The sequence below is a fragment of the Parus major genome, chromosome 4, assembly GCF_001522545.3.
Source record: "Parus major isolate Abel chromosome 4, Parus_major1.1, whole genome shotgun sequence".
NCBI lineage: Eukaryota > Metazoa > Chordata > Aves > Passeriformes > Paridae > Parus > Parus major.
Window position 1 is genome coordinate 33,806,794 of NC_031771.1, and position 14,329 is coordinate 33,821,122.

At 35.7% G+C, this 14,329-nt stretch overlaps 1 protein-coding gene across 4 annotated transcripts in view; it reads right to left on the reverse strand.

The window, feature by feature from the left end:
- The window catches only part of GLRA3 (glycine receptor alpha 3), an 85,930-nt gene extending 71,616 nt beyond the window's left edge, over positions 1-14,314 (reverse strand). For all 4 annotated transcript variants that reach the window (XM_015625793.2, XM_015625792.2, XM_015625790.2 and 1 more), the window contains exon 1: positions 14,139-14,314. In XM_015625793.2, the coding sequence (XP_015481279.1) occupies positions 14,139-14,260 (122 nt within the window). In that variant the 5' untranslated portion in view covers positions 14,261-14,314. The remainder of the gene's footprint in view (positions 1-14,138) is intronic.
- Between the last annotated feature and the right edge of the window lie 15 nt (positions 14,315-14,329).

Here is a 14,329-nt window from a genome sequence, read left to right on the forward strand (position 1 = left end):
CATACATTACTACACAAAAGGACTTCAGTAAATTAGTCTAGTGGTACTTATTCACTGGTTCACAAGCAATGGTTAGGTGAATTAGCCTCATGACTAGTCTCCTTGATTCCACAGCTGTAAGCAATGGTGATAGAATCCACCAGCTTTGAAATCAAAAATTATTCAGTGTAACCATGTAATTAAAGGGGTCTGCTAGGAAGGAAATGATCCTCTAATTGGTGGTTTTGGATCATCTGATGGTGTCTTGTATTTTGAAAATTTTAGCAATAAGCTTTTGTGCTGTGAAGAAAGCATTCAAAGCCTCTTCTGAGAGCTATAGACCTTCATCAAATACATTTGTTAGAGTTAATAGGGAAAGCAAGCTTTTAATTTGATGAGGTCAGAAGCATAGGATGGCTTTTTTTTTTTGTAATGGTAATGTCTCTAACTATCTGATCTACTAATTAAGTGGGTAAAGGACTAACAAGATCAGAGTTTATAGTAAGCAGAATTTGCACACATTAGTCAAGACGTACATAAACCTGAACAAAAATATCTTTTGGAGAGTAGAATGTTCCAGCATGTGACAGCTTAAAATAAAAAGCAAGGAATATAACAAGAATGATTGCTGAAGGCCCCAAGCCCACCCAAATTAGTGCTTTCCTTATTTTTACAAAAATAAATCCTGCTCTTTTTAGAAAGACAAATCTGCCTTCAATTTTACACTGAAAAATGTAGTACATTAATGTAAAGCATAAACAACACTAATTTGTTTGATTTTTGGGGATAAGGCTAAGGCTTTTCTAGATTTTTGCAGTTTCTCATTGAAGTGAATTTGTTCAGTTAAGTGATATGAATCTTTTGAGGTGTGTTTAAACTGGCTAACAAGAGAAATATAAGTCTCTGTGTTTCACTGTGATAAAGAATTTTAAATTTGGAAACCTTGAAGATTAGCAAATATTGTGGAATGGGAGTTCAGAATACAGGATAAATATTTTTTTAAGCAATTTTCAAAATTTCAATAAAATTTAAAACCAATCTCTTCACTGAAAATTAATATGCTTCATGGAAAATAAAAGATAAACAGACTTTTCTGATTGGAAGCCATTCATCACAAAATTGATTTATGAAAATCCAGGGCCATTCTGGAAAGCCAGGAGCTGTGTCAGGGGGTCACAGCTGCATGGATCCAGAACAGACAGAAATTATCTGTCACTGCTGTTTCATTCTAGCTCACACAGAGAAACAAAACAAAACACAAAATTCATCTCTTTCTCTGAATTATCCTTGAAAAAGAACCTCTTTACATTTATTGGTACAGTGAACTCAGGGTAACTGAACTCCTAGTTTAGATGCCTCAATTAGAAAATGTCACCTTCTACCGTTCAAGGTTAATACAAGGAAATAATTTCCTTCCCACTCCTTTGTATTCCATTATGAAAATAACTCTATTTGAATAATGATTTATTGGTGAATAAATTAATTTCATTCTCAGACACAAAAAAAAAAGTTTCCAATGGTGAAAGAGTAGTGGAAGAGGGTGCCATGTAATAAAGCCAAAGACAGTAAATGACAGAGAAAGAATTAAGTTTGCAATGTGTTAACAAAGCCTGAGATTGCAAGAGCTTCTCATTTTATTTCTGCTAAAACTGACAATAATGTGTTTCTTGCTAATTAAAGATGCAATCTCTTTTACTTGTTGTAGGTCATAAAATTGACAGTTCCTAGTGCAATGAAAATGCAGATTTTCATATCCTGCAATGTTTCAGATAATAATTATTTTATCAGAACAAAGACAGAATTCTTACCTCATGTTTGCCAGAGTCTCATATCAACTAAGAGGAGCAGAAGCATTGTATCACCAAGACTAAAAAGGTATTTTTAAGAAAAGCCCTCAAGAAAATTTTAAATACTTTGTGTAAAATTTAGATTTTCAACTGTTTCTCACAGTTTTAGATTTTTCTAGTTTCCCTCCTGTCCTCTTATTTTGACTAAGTGCAAATGGTCAGACTAATTTTTCAATATAATGCTGCAGAGATAATGCAGAGTCGCATCAGGACACATTTTCAGCCAAAGTAGCAATACTTATGTGCAACACAAAGGCCCCCTTTCCATTTTAAGTTCACTATCTAGTCTTTATTATTTTAGTGGTTATAAATGATAGCTACATTAAATATATAGGGGATTGCATTTCAATGCAACTATTAGAAAAATATTTTCTTTCAGATTTGAATAATTTTTCTGTTTCAGCTACAGAATTGACATTAAATTTTAGTGCTGCTGTAGCTCAGGCAGTGGTTACAAGCATATTTTAATGTTCCTGATACCTTTATGGTGTGATATTTTTTTCTAATTTATTAATACAGTTGAGAGTTCTTCCAGCTCTACAGTCTTCCTTAGTCATGTTTGTCATGGAGGTAGAATAGCTTGTTAAAGTAAACACACATTTGACACGTTAACATAAAGTACAGAAATTATGGACTATAGTTTTGAAAAACTTTGGATTGCTGTGGAATGTGTCAGCTCTTCCTAACAGAGCGAGAAACCAGAGAATACTGCGATTTGAAATCTGATTAAGTCACTCTGTCACAATCACCATCTAGTATAGTATAGCCTGGATAATGTTAAATTTATATATTTTTATTGTTAGTGGCTTGGTACATATATATGAGCACAATGCTTTACACCTTTCTTAGGAAAAGCAAATTTCTTAGGGTAAAAGAAGAAAACTTATTTTTCAGCATTCTGCATACTCCTATGGGCAAGGCTTTCTATCTTCATTAGGATATGGATTAAACAAACTACAGGTTGCCACTTTAATTTTGCTTTGTTGTAGAAGACAAGTTTATTGTTGCCAGTTTCAGCCATGAAACACATGAATTAATACATTTTATAAATTTGGACTCTGTTCTGAATATTTTTCATTGTTTTCCCAATATCCCCCCTAGTCTTTTAACCTGTTGTATAGATTGTTTTTATAAATTACCTAAACTTATATCTTAGCTTATTGACATTTTTTAATTTATTCAGACAACTTTTGGGGGAGGAAAAGGTTAACTCAAAGTGGAACAGAGAATATTTCAAGTATTCAAATTCAGACAAATCTCTCACTCTTCCAAGGACCTAGCAAATGGGTTTAGGTTTTGACAACTTTAATTTTTAATTAAAAATAGTTAGATCTTCTAAAAATTCAATTAACTTTGTTTTGGTTTGGATTGGGTTCTTTTGATAGGTCATACTTGGATAAAAGGAATGGAATATTTTTAAAAAATATTACAGAATCTGTAAAACATAGTAGTTGGAACTTGCATTCTTCTCTCACTATAAAAAGTAGTTTGCGTATTCACTAAATAATGCAGAAAAAATTTAGGCATAATGGATAGACTGCAAAATGAGCAAGTAAAATAATTTCTTGAATACTCTATGTTATTACACCAGATATTCTTCTATAAAATCTGAGAGGGTTGAATAATTACATTTATTGTCATGGCTCCCCTAACCAACTGAACTTGTGCAGGAGCTGACTGGTGTCTTTCACCACCATAATGAATGGTAATGCAGCTGATGACAATGAGGCAACACAAGGCTGAAAGGCAAATTAATGCAAATGAGACTTTTGACTGTAAACTGTTGTTTCTCAAGGCAATTCTTCCTAGATCTAGGAAGAACCTGTGAATTCTGCAAACAGAAGTCTACAGATTATAGCTGTTTTGTTGATTATGTATTTAGAATATGTCTCAAAATATCCTTTAAATTGTAGAGATACATAAAAATGAGTTTCTTAGTTCTAATGGACTTATTTATGGGAGTACCCCAGCAGCTTTGCATTTGTTAGGCTGCTGTAGTCTCAACAGTATAAACAGAAATAGTGTCCAATGAAGTGTACATTTGTGGAAGAGACGTCTTTCTTGTAATCATAATTAATGGCCAATTAGAATGTCATATGTATTCTGTTCCTTATCTTGTTTTGTTTTAAAAATCCACTTTTATGAGTTGTAAACCATAATCAAAACTGAAAATGGCCTCTTTGCTGTGTTTCTTCTTAATTTTTACTAAGCATAAAAATCTCATAAAATCTTGCATTGGAATAAAATTATTGAGGTTTATAAAAACTCGATAAAAAACTGATTTTGAATTAAGCTCCAGATTTGTGAAGACTGAACCATAATTCAATGAAACACTATTCTATTTGCCTTAGGGCAGCTCTGCTTGTATCAGTCCTGTATCTTGAGTGAGTATGTGAGATGGCTGTTTAGAGGATTTGACTTTTTCTCTAAAACAAGTTTGATAAAAGTTCTGAAAGAGAAAAGCTGAATATAGCCTGAAAAGTCACTATAAAAAGTATTTTTTTCCCCAAATGATTCTCATAAAATTGTTTATTTTGATTAGCCAGCTAATTATAGTGTAGATCTGTGTTATTACTAATAATTTGGAGTTTTCACTTAAGATAAAATATTTCTAGTTGAAAAAATACTGTTTTTGTGAAATGGAGTTTTAAGGAAACATGTATGTTTCAATGTAGTTTTATGAAATGCTGGCAGGCTTGGGTGGAATATTGTTCAGTGTCCTTTTTATTTTGTCAGTAAAAATCAGTTTTCCAATGTCAATGGAAACTGAAGTTGGAGTCTCATATTCTAATTTTCAAAGACTTTGAACATCTTCCCCACAGAATTAGCAGAGATTTTTCCTGCTTTCTGCAACTTAAACTTCTTTTTATGCACTGAAAAGTGAGAAAATATTTTCAGAGCTTTGGAATTTTTTTGTGAGACAGGAATGGTGATGTTCAATTAGCTGTGTTAATTTACATGATATGTGGATTAAGTAATTTTCTCCTTTTTATTAATTCTATCCAGGATCAACCCTGTAATAAATCACTATAAGACTTTCTTTAACCAGAACAGAGTTGAGCTTCAGGGTGATGCTGAGAGTGACAGAATTCATGCCACATAATGACAGAACCCAGTATTCCTAATGCATGCACTGAAGCATATTCCTTACGGAATAAGTCAGAGAAAATAATGTGAAAGTTAAAAAACCAGTACTGCTAGCCTTTTGTGCTTCCTCCAAAATTTTCTTGGTCCACCACAAGCATTCTCCTTCACACACAGTAAGTGGTGTTTAAACTTCCCGTCAGATACATATTTAGTCTTTTTCTAGTTTTCATTATGACACCATCCCCTTAAATTATCATCCCAATATTATGAACTTTGTGTAAAGAGCCCCAGATAAGCTGAGGGAAGGAAGGGTCATGACCTGGGCTGATCCCCCACTGCCCTCACAAATCCTCCACGAGATGAGGGAGGTGTCCAGGTGGAGCACCCTCTCCCCTTCCCTGGATCACCATGAAAGCACTGAGTCCCCTTCCCAAACTGTGTTAAAGGCTTTGTTATCTGCAAGATCCATTTTCTCCTGAAGGAGTTATCCCTGTTGAAGTGGAAGGAAAAGAGCATTCTGTTAACCATTATTTTGGGAATCTGAACACAATTAGAATCTCTAAGATCATTAAGTCCAACCTGAATGCATGAACATCCCCATGTCAACTAGACCATGGCACTAAGTTAATATCTTAATTACAGATGAAAATTTGAGTGCTCTTGGATCCAAAGATATGTGTAGAGAAAAAACAGAAATAGTAAGGAGATAAAGGTATTCTGAGGGCTCATTTGCAGAGTGTTGAATTTGGGGATAAGTTTTGAAGACAAAAGGTAAAATGTTAACACATATATGGAGTGTTCCAAATAGTATTTTTAATTTCAGTTCCCTGTTGTATTGTACATAGATTGAATAATAATCTTAGATTACTAAGATTAATAGATTAATCTTAGATTAATCATAATCATAGATTACTGTCTCAGGTGGGGACATTTGATATTCATTATGTGTCATAAAAACTTGCAATATTTTGTTCAAAACAATTGACTATCAATTTTTGGTGCACAAGAACTGAGGGAAACTACAAGATATTTTATGCTACTTCAAGTCCTGCAAATTAAGAGTTCAAGCAAACTCTGATAAATCTGCTCCTTAAAAAAAATAATAAAAAGATAAAAAAAAAGATAAAAGAAACTATTCAGAAATAATTCTTTCTAGCAGAATGAAGCAATGAAAAAACCCACTATGGATTTAAAAAAAAAAAAGTCTTTTAGGGGATAGATTCTGGATATGATGCTGAAATCAGCCCACTTTGAATTTAGTTCTAATACTGCTGAGTCAGTAATGGATCTGACCCGATAGCATCAGGGAAAACATCCCACAGATGCACATCTCTTTACAGAAGTTCCATATATGTGCTTAGGCACAGAATTGACATTTACCCTATAACACAGGAGATAGACACAACTCTGCTGTGCGAAGTCAGTGCTTTAGTCATGATTGATTTCAAGGTGTTTATTTTTGCCAGCAATTTACCACTTTGTGACATTTATTTTATCTAGTAGGGCACTCTTAGTCAGCAGGTATATTGCTCACAAACCTGGAAATTTACTTGGTCCCTGAAGATGGCGATGCCTTAGCCTACACAGCCCAGAGAATGGACTCTCCTGTGTGTTACTGAATCTGATAAAGGACAGTGCAGTTTTGAACCCTTTATGAAAATGCAAGACTTAGCAGGACAAAAACTCTGGATCCTTTTAGAAATTGAGTTCCACTGTATGCCAGAAAATTATAAAGCAACTTTTCACAAAGTAGTCCCCAAGCTCTGCAGTCCCCCACTAAGACATAAAGTCATAATACTTTTAAAAAGAAACAAAATAAAATAAACCTTTAAGAACCATGCTGGTATTAGCTAGGTATTTCTGATGAGTGGTTACTTTAGAAATTAAAATTAATTAAAGTTAAGTGTTGTTAAAAATTGTTAACAGCCAATTTTGTAGAAAGTCATCTGTGAAATTGATATATTCTGGTACTTGTGGATCCTCAGAGATACTAGGATTACATTAGGCTCATATTTTACCTTCCAAAATTCAGACAGGGAGAATATATTCAGAATGTGTTTTATAAGGAATGGAGATAAACTCTAGACACAGTGGAGATAAACTCTAGACACAGTAGAGTCTTAATGTAAACTGCACAAGGTATATGAAGCCTTGAGCAATGGTGTGATGGGTAACACAAGCCAACACTTTTTTTAGATTAAACATGTTTATACATCTTTCCATACATCTTGTATCAAAGAGGGAATGCAGCAAAGAGCAAAATATTAAGATGGGAGGTGATGCAGTTATAACTACAGCTTGGAATTTTATTAGAGGAAAATAATGAGTTTGCTTTTTTAAATTTCATAGCTGTTTTCATTTTGCTTATGATTCCTAAATTAGTTTTAACTGTAAGGATCCCATGCAGGTTAATAACAATTAACTCAACCTAAGTAACAGTTTGAGAAAGCTGAGTACTCCTGTGTTCTACTCTACTGTTTCACTGGTAGAGCCTCTGGATAATCTGCTGCCTTGCTTTTTCCTCTAACCATTGATTTGTATTAGTCAGCAGCCCCACTACTTGTGCAGCTCCATTATTTCAACAGCCCCATCAGAGACCATGATCATGTCAGACCAGAGTGTTCTTGAAATCTTTCTACCTTTTCTGTGGTCTCAAACTGTTTCCCTTGGAAACTGCATTTTGCTAATGTTTCATGTCACCAGAAAGAAACTTCAGTAATAACAATATCGAAGAGGACTGATCTTCCTTAGGGAAGTTCCTACCTAGAAATAGCCCTGACTCTCCCTGCTGTCTCCAGTCATTTTGTACATCAGTGGTAAGCCCAGAGAAGTAACAGGGTGGAACATGGTATAGATTTATATTAAAAATGTTGAGTGTGGAGTCACTGTTTCTGCAGATGTTTAATTAAAGACTGGACGTGGAACTTAGTGCCGTGGTGTAGTTGACATGGAGATGTTTATTGATAGGCTGGACTTGATGATCTTAGAGGTCTTTTCCAACCTATTTAAGTCTGTGATTATGTTCATTATGTGGAAGTCCAGTTAAGTGTAGATTGGGTGTTATTATCCTGTTTGCTGTGGTATTCAAGCTTGCTTGTGCTTTAGGAAACTAATGTGTGTTGGAGCAATTCGCTAGACATTCCTGACTGGAAATGTAATAATGAAATACATTCTTTTATACTTGTATAAATATATACAGTCTATTTTTTTTATTTTTTACTTTTTTTCTCATTCTTTCTTTTTATTGTCACTACTTACATTTCCCATGCCACACCATTTAAAGGCATCAGCCAGAAAGGATAATATTGCTGCAGAAGCCATAAAAAATAATATTAGATTGCGCTAGAAAAAAGTAAAGTCTTTAAGATTCCCACCCTTTTCTCTTGACTTTACCATGCACACTATTCAGCTTTCTGATGCTCTTCTCATTCTTCTGGTTTGGCCCTGCATTCTTGTTAAAGTAGTTTTTTACTGTGTATTTTCCTGCTCTCTGAGATGTTCTCTTTTTGCTGGTAGTTGATATCTACAAAAAGGTGCTTTTTACTTGACCTATTCATGATGCCTATATATCAGTGAAAGTGATATCTTCTATTTCCTATCTCCCTTCACTGATTCTTTCACTAAACATCATGAAGTTTAGTGAGAAAAGCAGTAAAGAGGACAAGAAGCAACACCACACACAAGAGCTCTTCATCATTCATTACTTGAGAAAAGCTGATTTGCAAGAATAATTCCCTATAGGTATTATTACATAATACTCAGTAAGGTCATTTGAAGCCTGTATTCTGAATCTGTTAAAATAAGAAGCCTTAATCTTGTAAAAAACCCTTTTTTCCTGAGTGTTGTGATTCCTAGGAAGCGTGGACAAAGCGAATCTCATAGAGGAGCTATTACATTTATCACCATACAGAAGCACAGCACTTATCTCACAATATTATTTGCTTTCAGTTGTTGTTATCATCAATTGGGTAGGAATGAATTTAGAGAAGCTGAAAAGTAAGAAAATATCACTAGCACTGTAAGAGTTGAAAGATTCATGGTTTTAATTGAAATTTCTCTGATAATTAATTCTCTTAAAGGTTATAGTACCATAAACACAAAAATATATGGATAATATATAAATATACAAGCCTTTCCTGAAATTATAAAGATGGTAATCACTTAGAAAAATAACCAAGATTTTATAGAAATAATGAATGAATAGCTAAAGACCTAATCAAATTTGTACTCATGAAGAAACTCCTATTTGGTACAAAGGGATTTCAGTATCTTCAGTGGTATAGCTTTAATACAGGAGAAATCGGTAAAGCTGAAATACAAGAGAATTTGAATTACATATTCTTGGTCACAAAACCCTCTTTTGTCACATTTGTCTGAGTTTTGGAAAGTACAATGGTAGTGATTAAAGGTACTGATGCTCTCTTCCTAGACTTTCAGAAGGACCCTTCATCACAGGAGTTTGATCGACAGGGCTCAGTGTGTGCTCTGGTAACTCAGCTTTGAAACAGCGCTGCTTGTATTTGTTTTGTAGAACCCCCAGCAGGGGTTCACCTCTCTTCTCTGATGACCTGCTTTTGTTTCTTTTAACCGTGGGTGTTTTCCCTTTTTTTCCCCACCCTCAGAAGTTCTGAGGAGGTTCTCGTGGTCTCTGCATGAGCTAGTGTGCAAGCATTCACTCAGTCTTGTACCTTTGTCATTTTGATTGTGAGCCTGATCTGCTGACCTGACCCTTTGGCCTTGACCTTGGACATATCTGGACATATCTCTTCATGACACCTTTGCCCATCAGTTTGGACTTTTGAACTGTTCTTCTGCTGTACAAGTGCTGTGGGACTGCAAACTTTTTTGGTAGAATCCTGTTCCTTCCTGCCCTGCCGTGAGTCTCAACTCCCACCTCACCTACCATTCCTTTGCTACTCCCTGAGATGTGCTACGTGCTTTTCATTGGACCTGGAGTCTGTCAACTGATTTATTACACAGAAACTATCCTTCAAATTAAGCCTGAGCTGCTGAGGAAAGGAATTGTGCCTCAGTGCTGTCATCTTGCATTAGTGGATTTTCTTTTACACACTTCTATTCACATCTTGATTTAGACACTTATTTCTTGAGTAGCATTGTAGGTATAATTATTAACATATTAATAAGCTACTGAAGCTTCATTAGAACACCTGAAAATCTTTATTTTCAAAGATGCTTGTGATGCTATGTCGGATTTAATAGTTCTTAGGTGTTGTGTTTTTTTCTCTTTCATTATTTGAAGTAGCTAATACTGGCTTAAAGGATAATAACTTCTGCTACTCATAGCTATTCACCCAAAATCAATTTACAATGAAATGCAGGAACGATTTCAAAATTCAAATTTTTTTAACAGTAAACTCAGATATACCACAGTTAGGTTGCATGGAGGTTTTTCCCCCAAAAATTTGGTTTTTAAGTGCAATTATCTGTGTTAGTGATACTGTTTTCTTTAATGCAAGTCCAATGAAGTAGTGAAAAGAATGAGGAAAGAGGCAATAATCTAATTGTAGCATGATCCTTGATCTTTGCTAATATGGATAAAGAAATACCACAGAGGGAGAACCTATTTTTCACCTCCCCAGTGCAACCTACATTTTCATCCTTTCCCCATACAAAGGTCTACATATAAAATAGATACACTACACCCTTCAAGGATTCCTGTCGAGCCCCTGACATCATAGTTCTAACAAATCAGTGCTGGTGTCCGTGAAAGTTCCTGAGCTGTTATGCAACTGTTTTTGACTCACAGAGCTGATCTTCACGTTTACTTTACAAATATGATCTTGCTTTCATCATGACCTCTTGGAATTCAGAAAAATCCAGACAATTTTTTGTTAACACTATTACTTTACTGAAAACTCAGAGGAATACTCAGTCTTAGACATTATTATATCTTCAAACTATGTCTCAGAATTTTTTTCTTTCTTTGGTAGTAAATTACATTTATTTTAAAGCTTCATTACATTATTTTCCTTAGATTTTGCCTGTTTTTTGTACCTGGACCATCTTAGTATCACACTCAGGCTTGGACTGGCAGTAATATTAATAAGTAATATTATTTTTATTTTGGGTCTGAGAATAGATTTTCTCCCTATCCTCAAATATATTGCATAAATCAGAGTCTTATGTGCTTTAACTATTGTTTTTGATGTTTAAAATCTATTAACACATTATCATTATGTACATAAATCTGTGACATAGCAAGTACAAACATGCACAATATTATGAAAGACTACAGATAACCACAGAATTATTAAGACTGGAAAAAACCTCAAGATCATGAAGTACAACCTTTGACTGAACACCACTTTCTCAACTTGACTACAGCTCCAAATGCCATGTCCAGTCATTTCTTGGACACCTGCAGGGATGGTGACTCCACCACCCCCCTGGACAGCCCATCCCAATGCTTGACCACCCTTTCCATGAAGAAATTCTTCCTGATATCCAATGTGAATCTTCCCTGGCACAGCTTGAGGCCATTTCCCCTTGTCCTGTTACTTGTTGCCTGGGAGAACAGGCTGATCCCCACCTGGCTGCACCCTCCTCTCAGGGAGTTGTGGAGAGCAGTAAGGTCTCCCCTGAGCCTCCTTTTCTCCAGAGTAAACAACCCCACTCCCTCAGCCTCTCCTCACAAGACCTCTTCTCAGCAGACCCTTTCCCAGCTTCATTGCTCTTCTAAATTTTTTTTCTACAGCATCTTCCAGAGATCAAATTAATAACTAGATCCTATAATGAACAATGTGCATCTTGTTTCATTCATTGCAATTTGAAGGATCATTTGATGTGGAATGGAAAATGAATTAGCAAAAAAAAATAATCAGGTGAAGTTTCTTCTTGTGAAGCATGCATCTCGAGATTTTGCTCATTAAAGTAGCAAGTCTAAATTTACACTAAAAAATAATTTTTTTTTATCTTCATGAGCATATGATTTAAACATTAATTTTAAATAGCCTCAGGGCTGTTGGACAAGTAATGAGGACTTCTATTGTTAGTTTCATTCTGTTTTCTCACACAGCCTTCAGTTCCTTAATGAAGAGTAGAAAAGTTTCACAGTTGCATGATGTAAGACAAGATAACATCATTTCTTCCAAAATGTGTGAACAAATAAGCCACTTAAGGTTTGACTGTTCCTAGAAATCCAAAGCACATCCATCTTCTCATCAAGTGTTATATAGGTGCTAAGGGTGGAGTCTGTGTCTAACAGAGAATGGAAGCAGCATTATACTATTCCCTGTTCCCTTTGTTCCAATGGAAATAATTTCACAAGGCTTAAGTTGGAAAAGAAATAGAATTAATGGCTCCAGAAGAGTCGAGAATTTTACAGGTTTTAATATTTTAAATTTTTTTCACCTTTTATTTCTATTTTGAAAGCATGGAGAAGACTCCTATGTGTTTTGAACTGACTCAGGTTTCTCATGTATTATTCAGAATAATAGACCTAAAGTTATCAGCAGTGAGATTGATATGAAAGATATGCATGGATGCTGAGCAGCTTTCTGAACTCTTTCTCCCACCATGTAGTCCTTGTTCACAGTAACCATGCTCATTATGATAAAGTGACTATTTATGAGCAAAAAGCTATTAAAATTTATCCAGTTATCTGGATGTTGAATAGTTTGAATTTATGCTAAATAAGATACCTGAATGTGTTTGGAAACAACTCAGTATTAGTCCAGATTTATGTGATGCAAAATACCTCTATGCTTTTCATAACTGACTTTATAGTTTTCCTCCCCTCTTGGAATAAATGTTTTTATATTGTTAAAATAAAGGATGAACAATTCAACAGTAGGATGGCATGCAATAATATGCAGAGGAAAAATAAGGTCCATAAGTACATTGAAATAGAATAATAATAGCGTAGTACTGCTTGTTTTGCCTACACTACACAAATGTTTGGTCACCTACCCTGAGCATTAATACTCACTGAAAAATTTAAAGTTTATACAAGCATTGACTCTTTCCTTGCAGTGTCACTCTCATACCATGTGACCAAGTTTCTTAAAATCTCTATCTTTTGGCTCAATTACAATAAAATCATGTTATAAACTATTTATGTGGATACAAAGCATGTCATTAAATTAACTTTAAAAAGGAAAGATTTGGTATAAACCTGTGAGCACTTGTGAAGTGTGCCATCACTGTGGGGTAATACATGCTGCTGACTTAACTTCATGGTTAAAAATCCCTTACATGTATAATCCCCAAACCCTCTTTTCAAATTTAAGTTTCCCTTTTTTTGTCTTTGTTAAATAACACTGTGAGTCTTAAAATAGTCTGGCACTGCCATGTTATACGCTGTAGTTTGTTATTGTGATACAGAGCTAGAATGTTTGTTGATAACAAGCATGGCTAACTGCACTAGCAGTGACTATATGATGACACTGAAGTCTCTTTCTTTACATGTGTGATTTTTCTTTTAAAGTTTTCTCCCATGGAGGACTCAAGTTCATTTTAGCCTGGTATCACCACACTTCCAGAGCTATGTGTTAAAATAATGCTTACATTGATATAATAACATTGCTTTACATCACTTTACCTAGAAAGAGTTTCTCTGCTGGGCAGAGAAAGCCGTATGAACCTCAGTCTTCTACTCAGGTCATAATTTATGGATATGTTGCCATCTTTCATAACACAAATCCTAGACTGTCGGTAGTAAAGCAAATGCTTTCCCTCTTAAAGGAACTTCTGTAGACTAAATTATCTCTTCACTCAGCTAGTTTTTCTGTTTCTGCACAAGACTTCTGACCTAATGCAATCCGTGATTTTCCTTTTGCTGAAAAGAACTGACAGTAATAAAAGAGTCTGTCTATTCCCAACTCAGATAATTTTCTGTAACTTTTACGTATAGACACTTTGCACCTTGAGAATTTTCAATACCATGGATTTTACAGTTTCTGCTAAAAACTGTGATAAAATTCACAGATCTTGTAGGGAAACTCCTTCTGCGAGCAAGTGAAGGAAGTACCCAACCTCCTGCTTGTAAAATGCAAAATGAGGTTCGGGACAGTGCAATGTTATGAAGCCGTTCAGGAAGCGTGGAGCTCAGTTTCTGTGCCCACAGCCTGGCTGCCGAAGGTAGCCGGCCGTTCGTGGTGAGGAAAGCCGGTGACCGAGGCGGCTGTCCGCCCCCGTCCCGGACATTTCAGCTGCCCGAAACCCGGAAAGAGGGACACCTCTGGTTCCCCAAAGAGAGCAACTCACCTGAGCAGTACCGCAGCTTCCCATAGATAAAACCCCGAGACAGCCGCGCGGAGGTACCTAATCCGTGCCATGCTGCTCGGAGACGCGGCGGAGCCCGCGGGGAGCGGCGGTGTCGGAGGCATCGGAGGGGCTCGGGCGGCGCGGCTCGGCGGGCTCGGGAGGGCAGCACCCCAGCACCCTGGAGAGCTCCG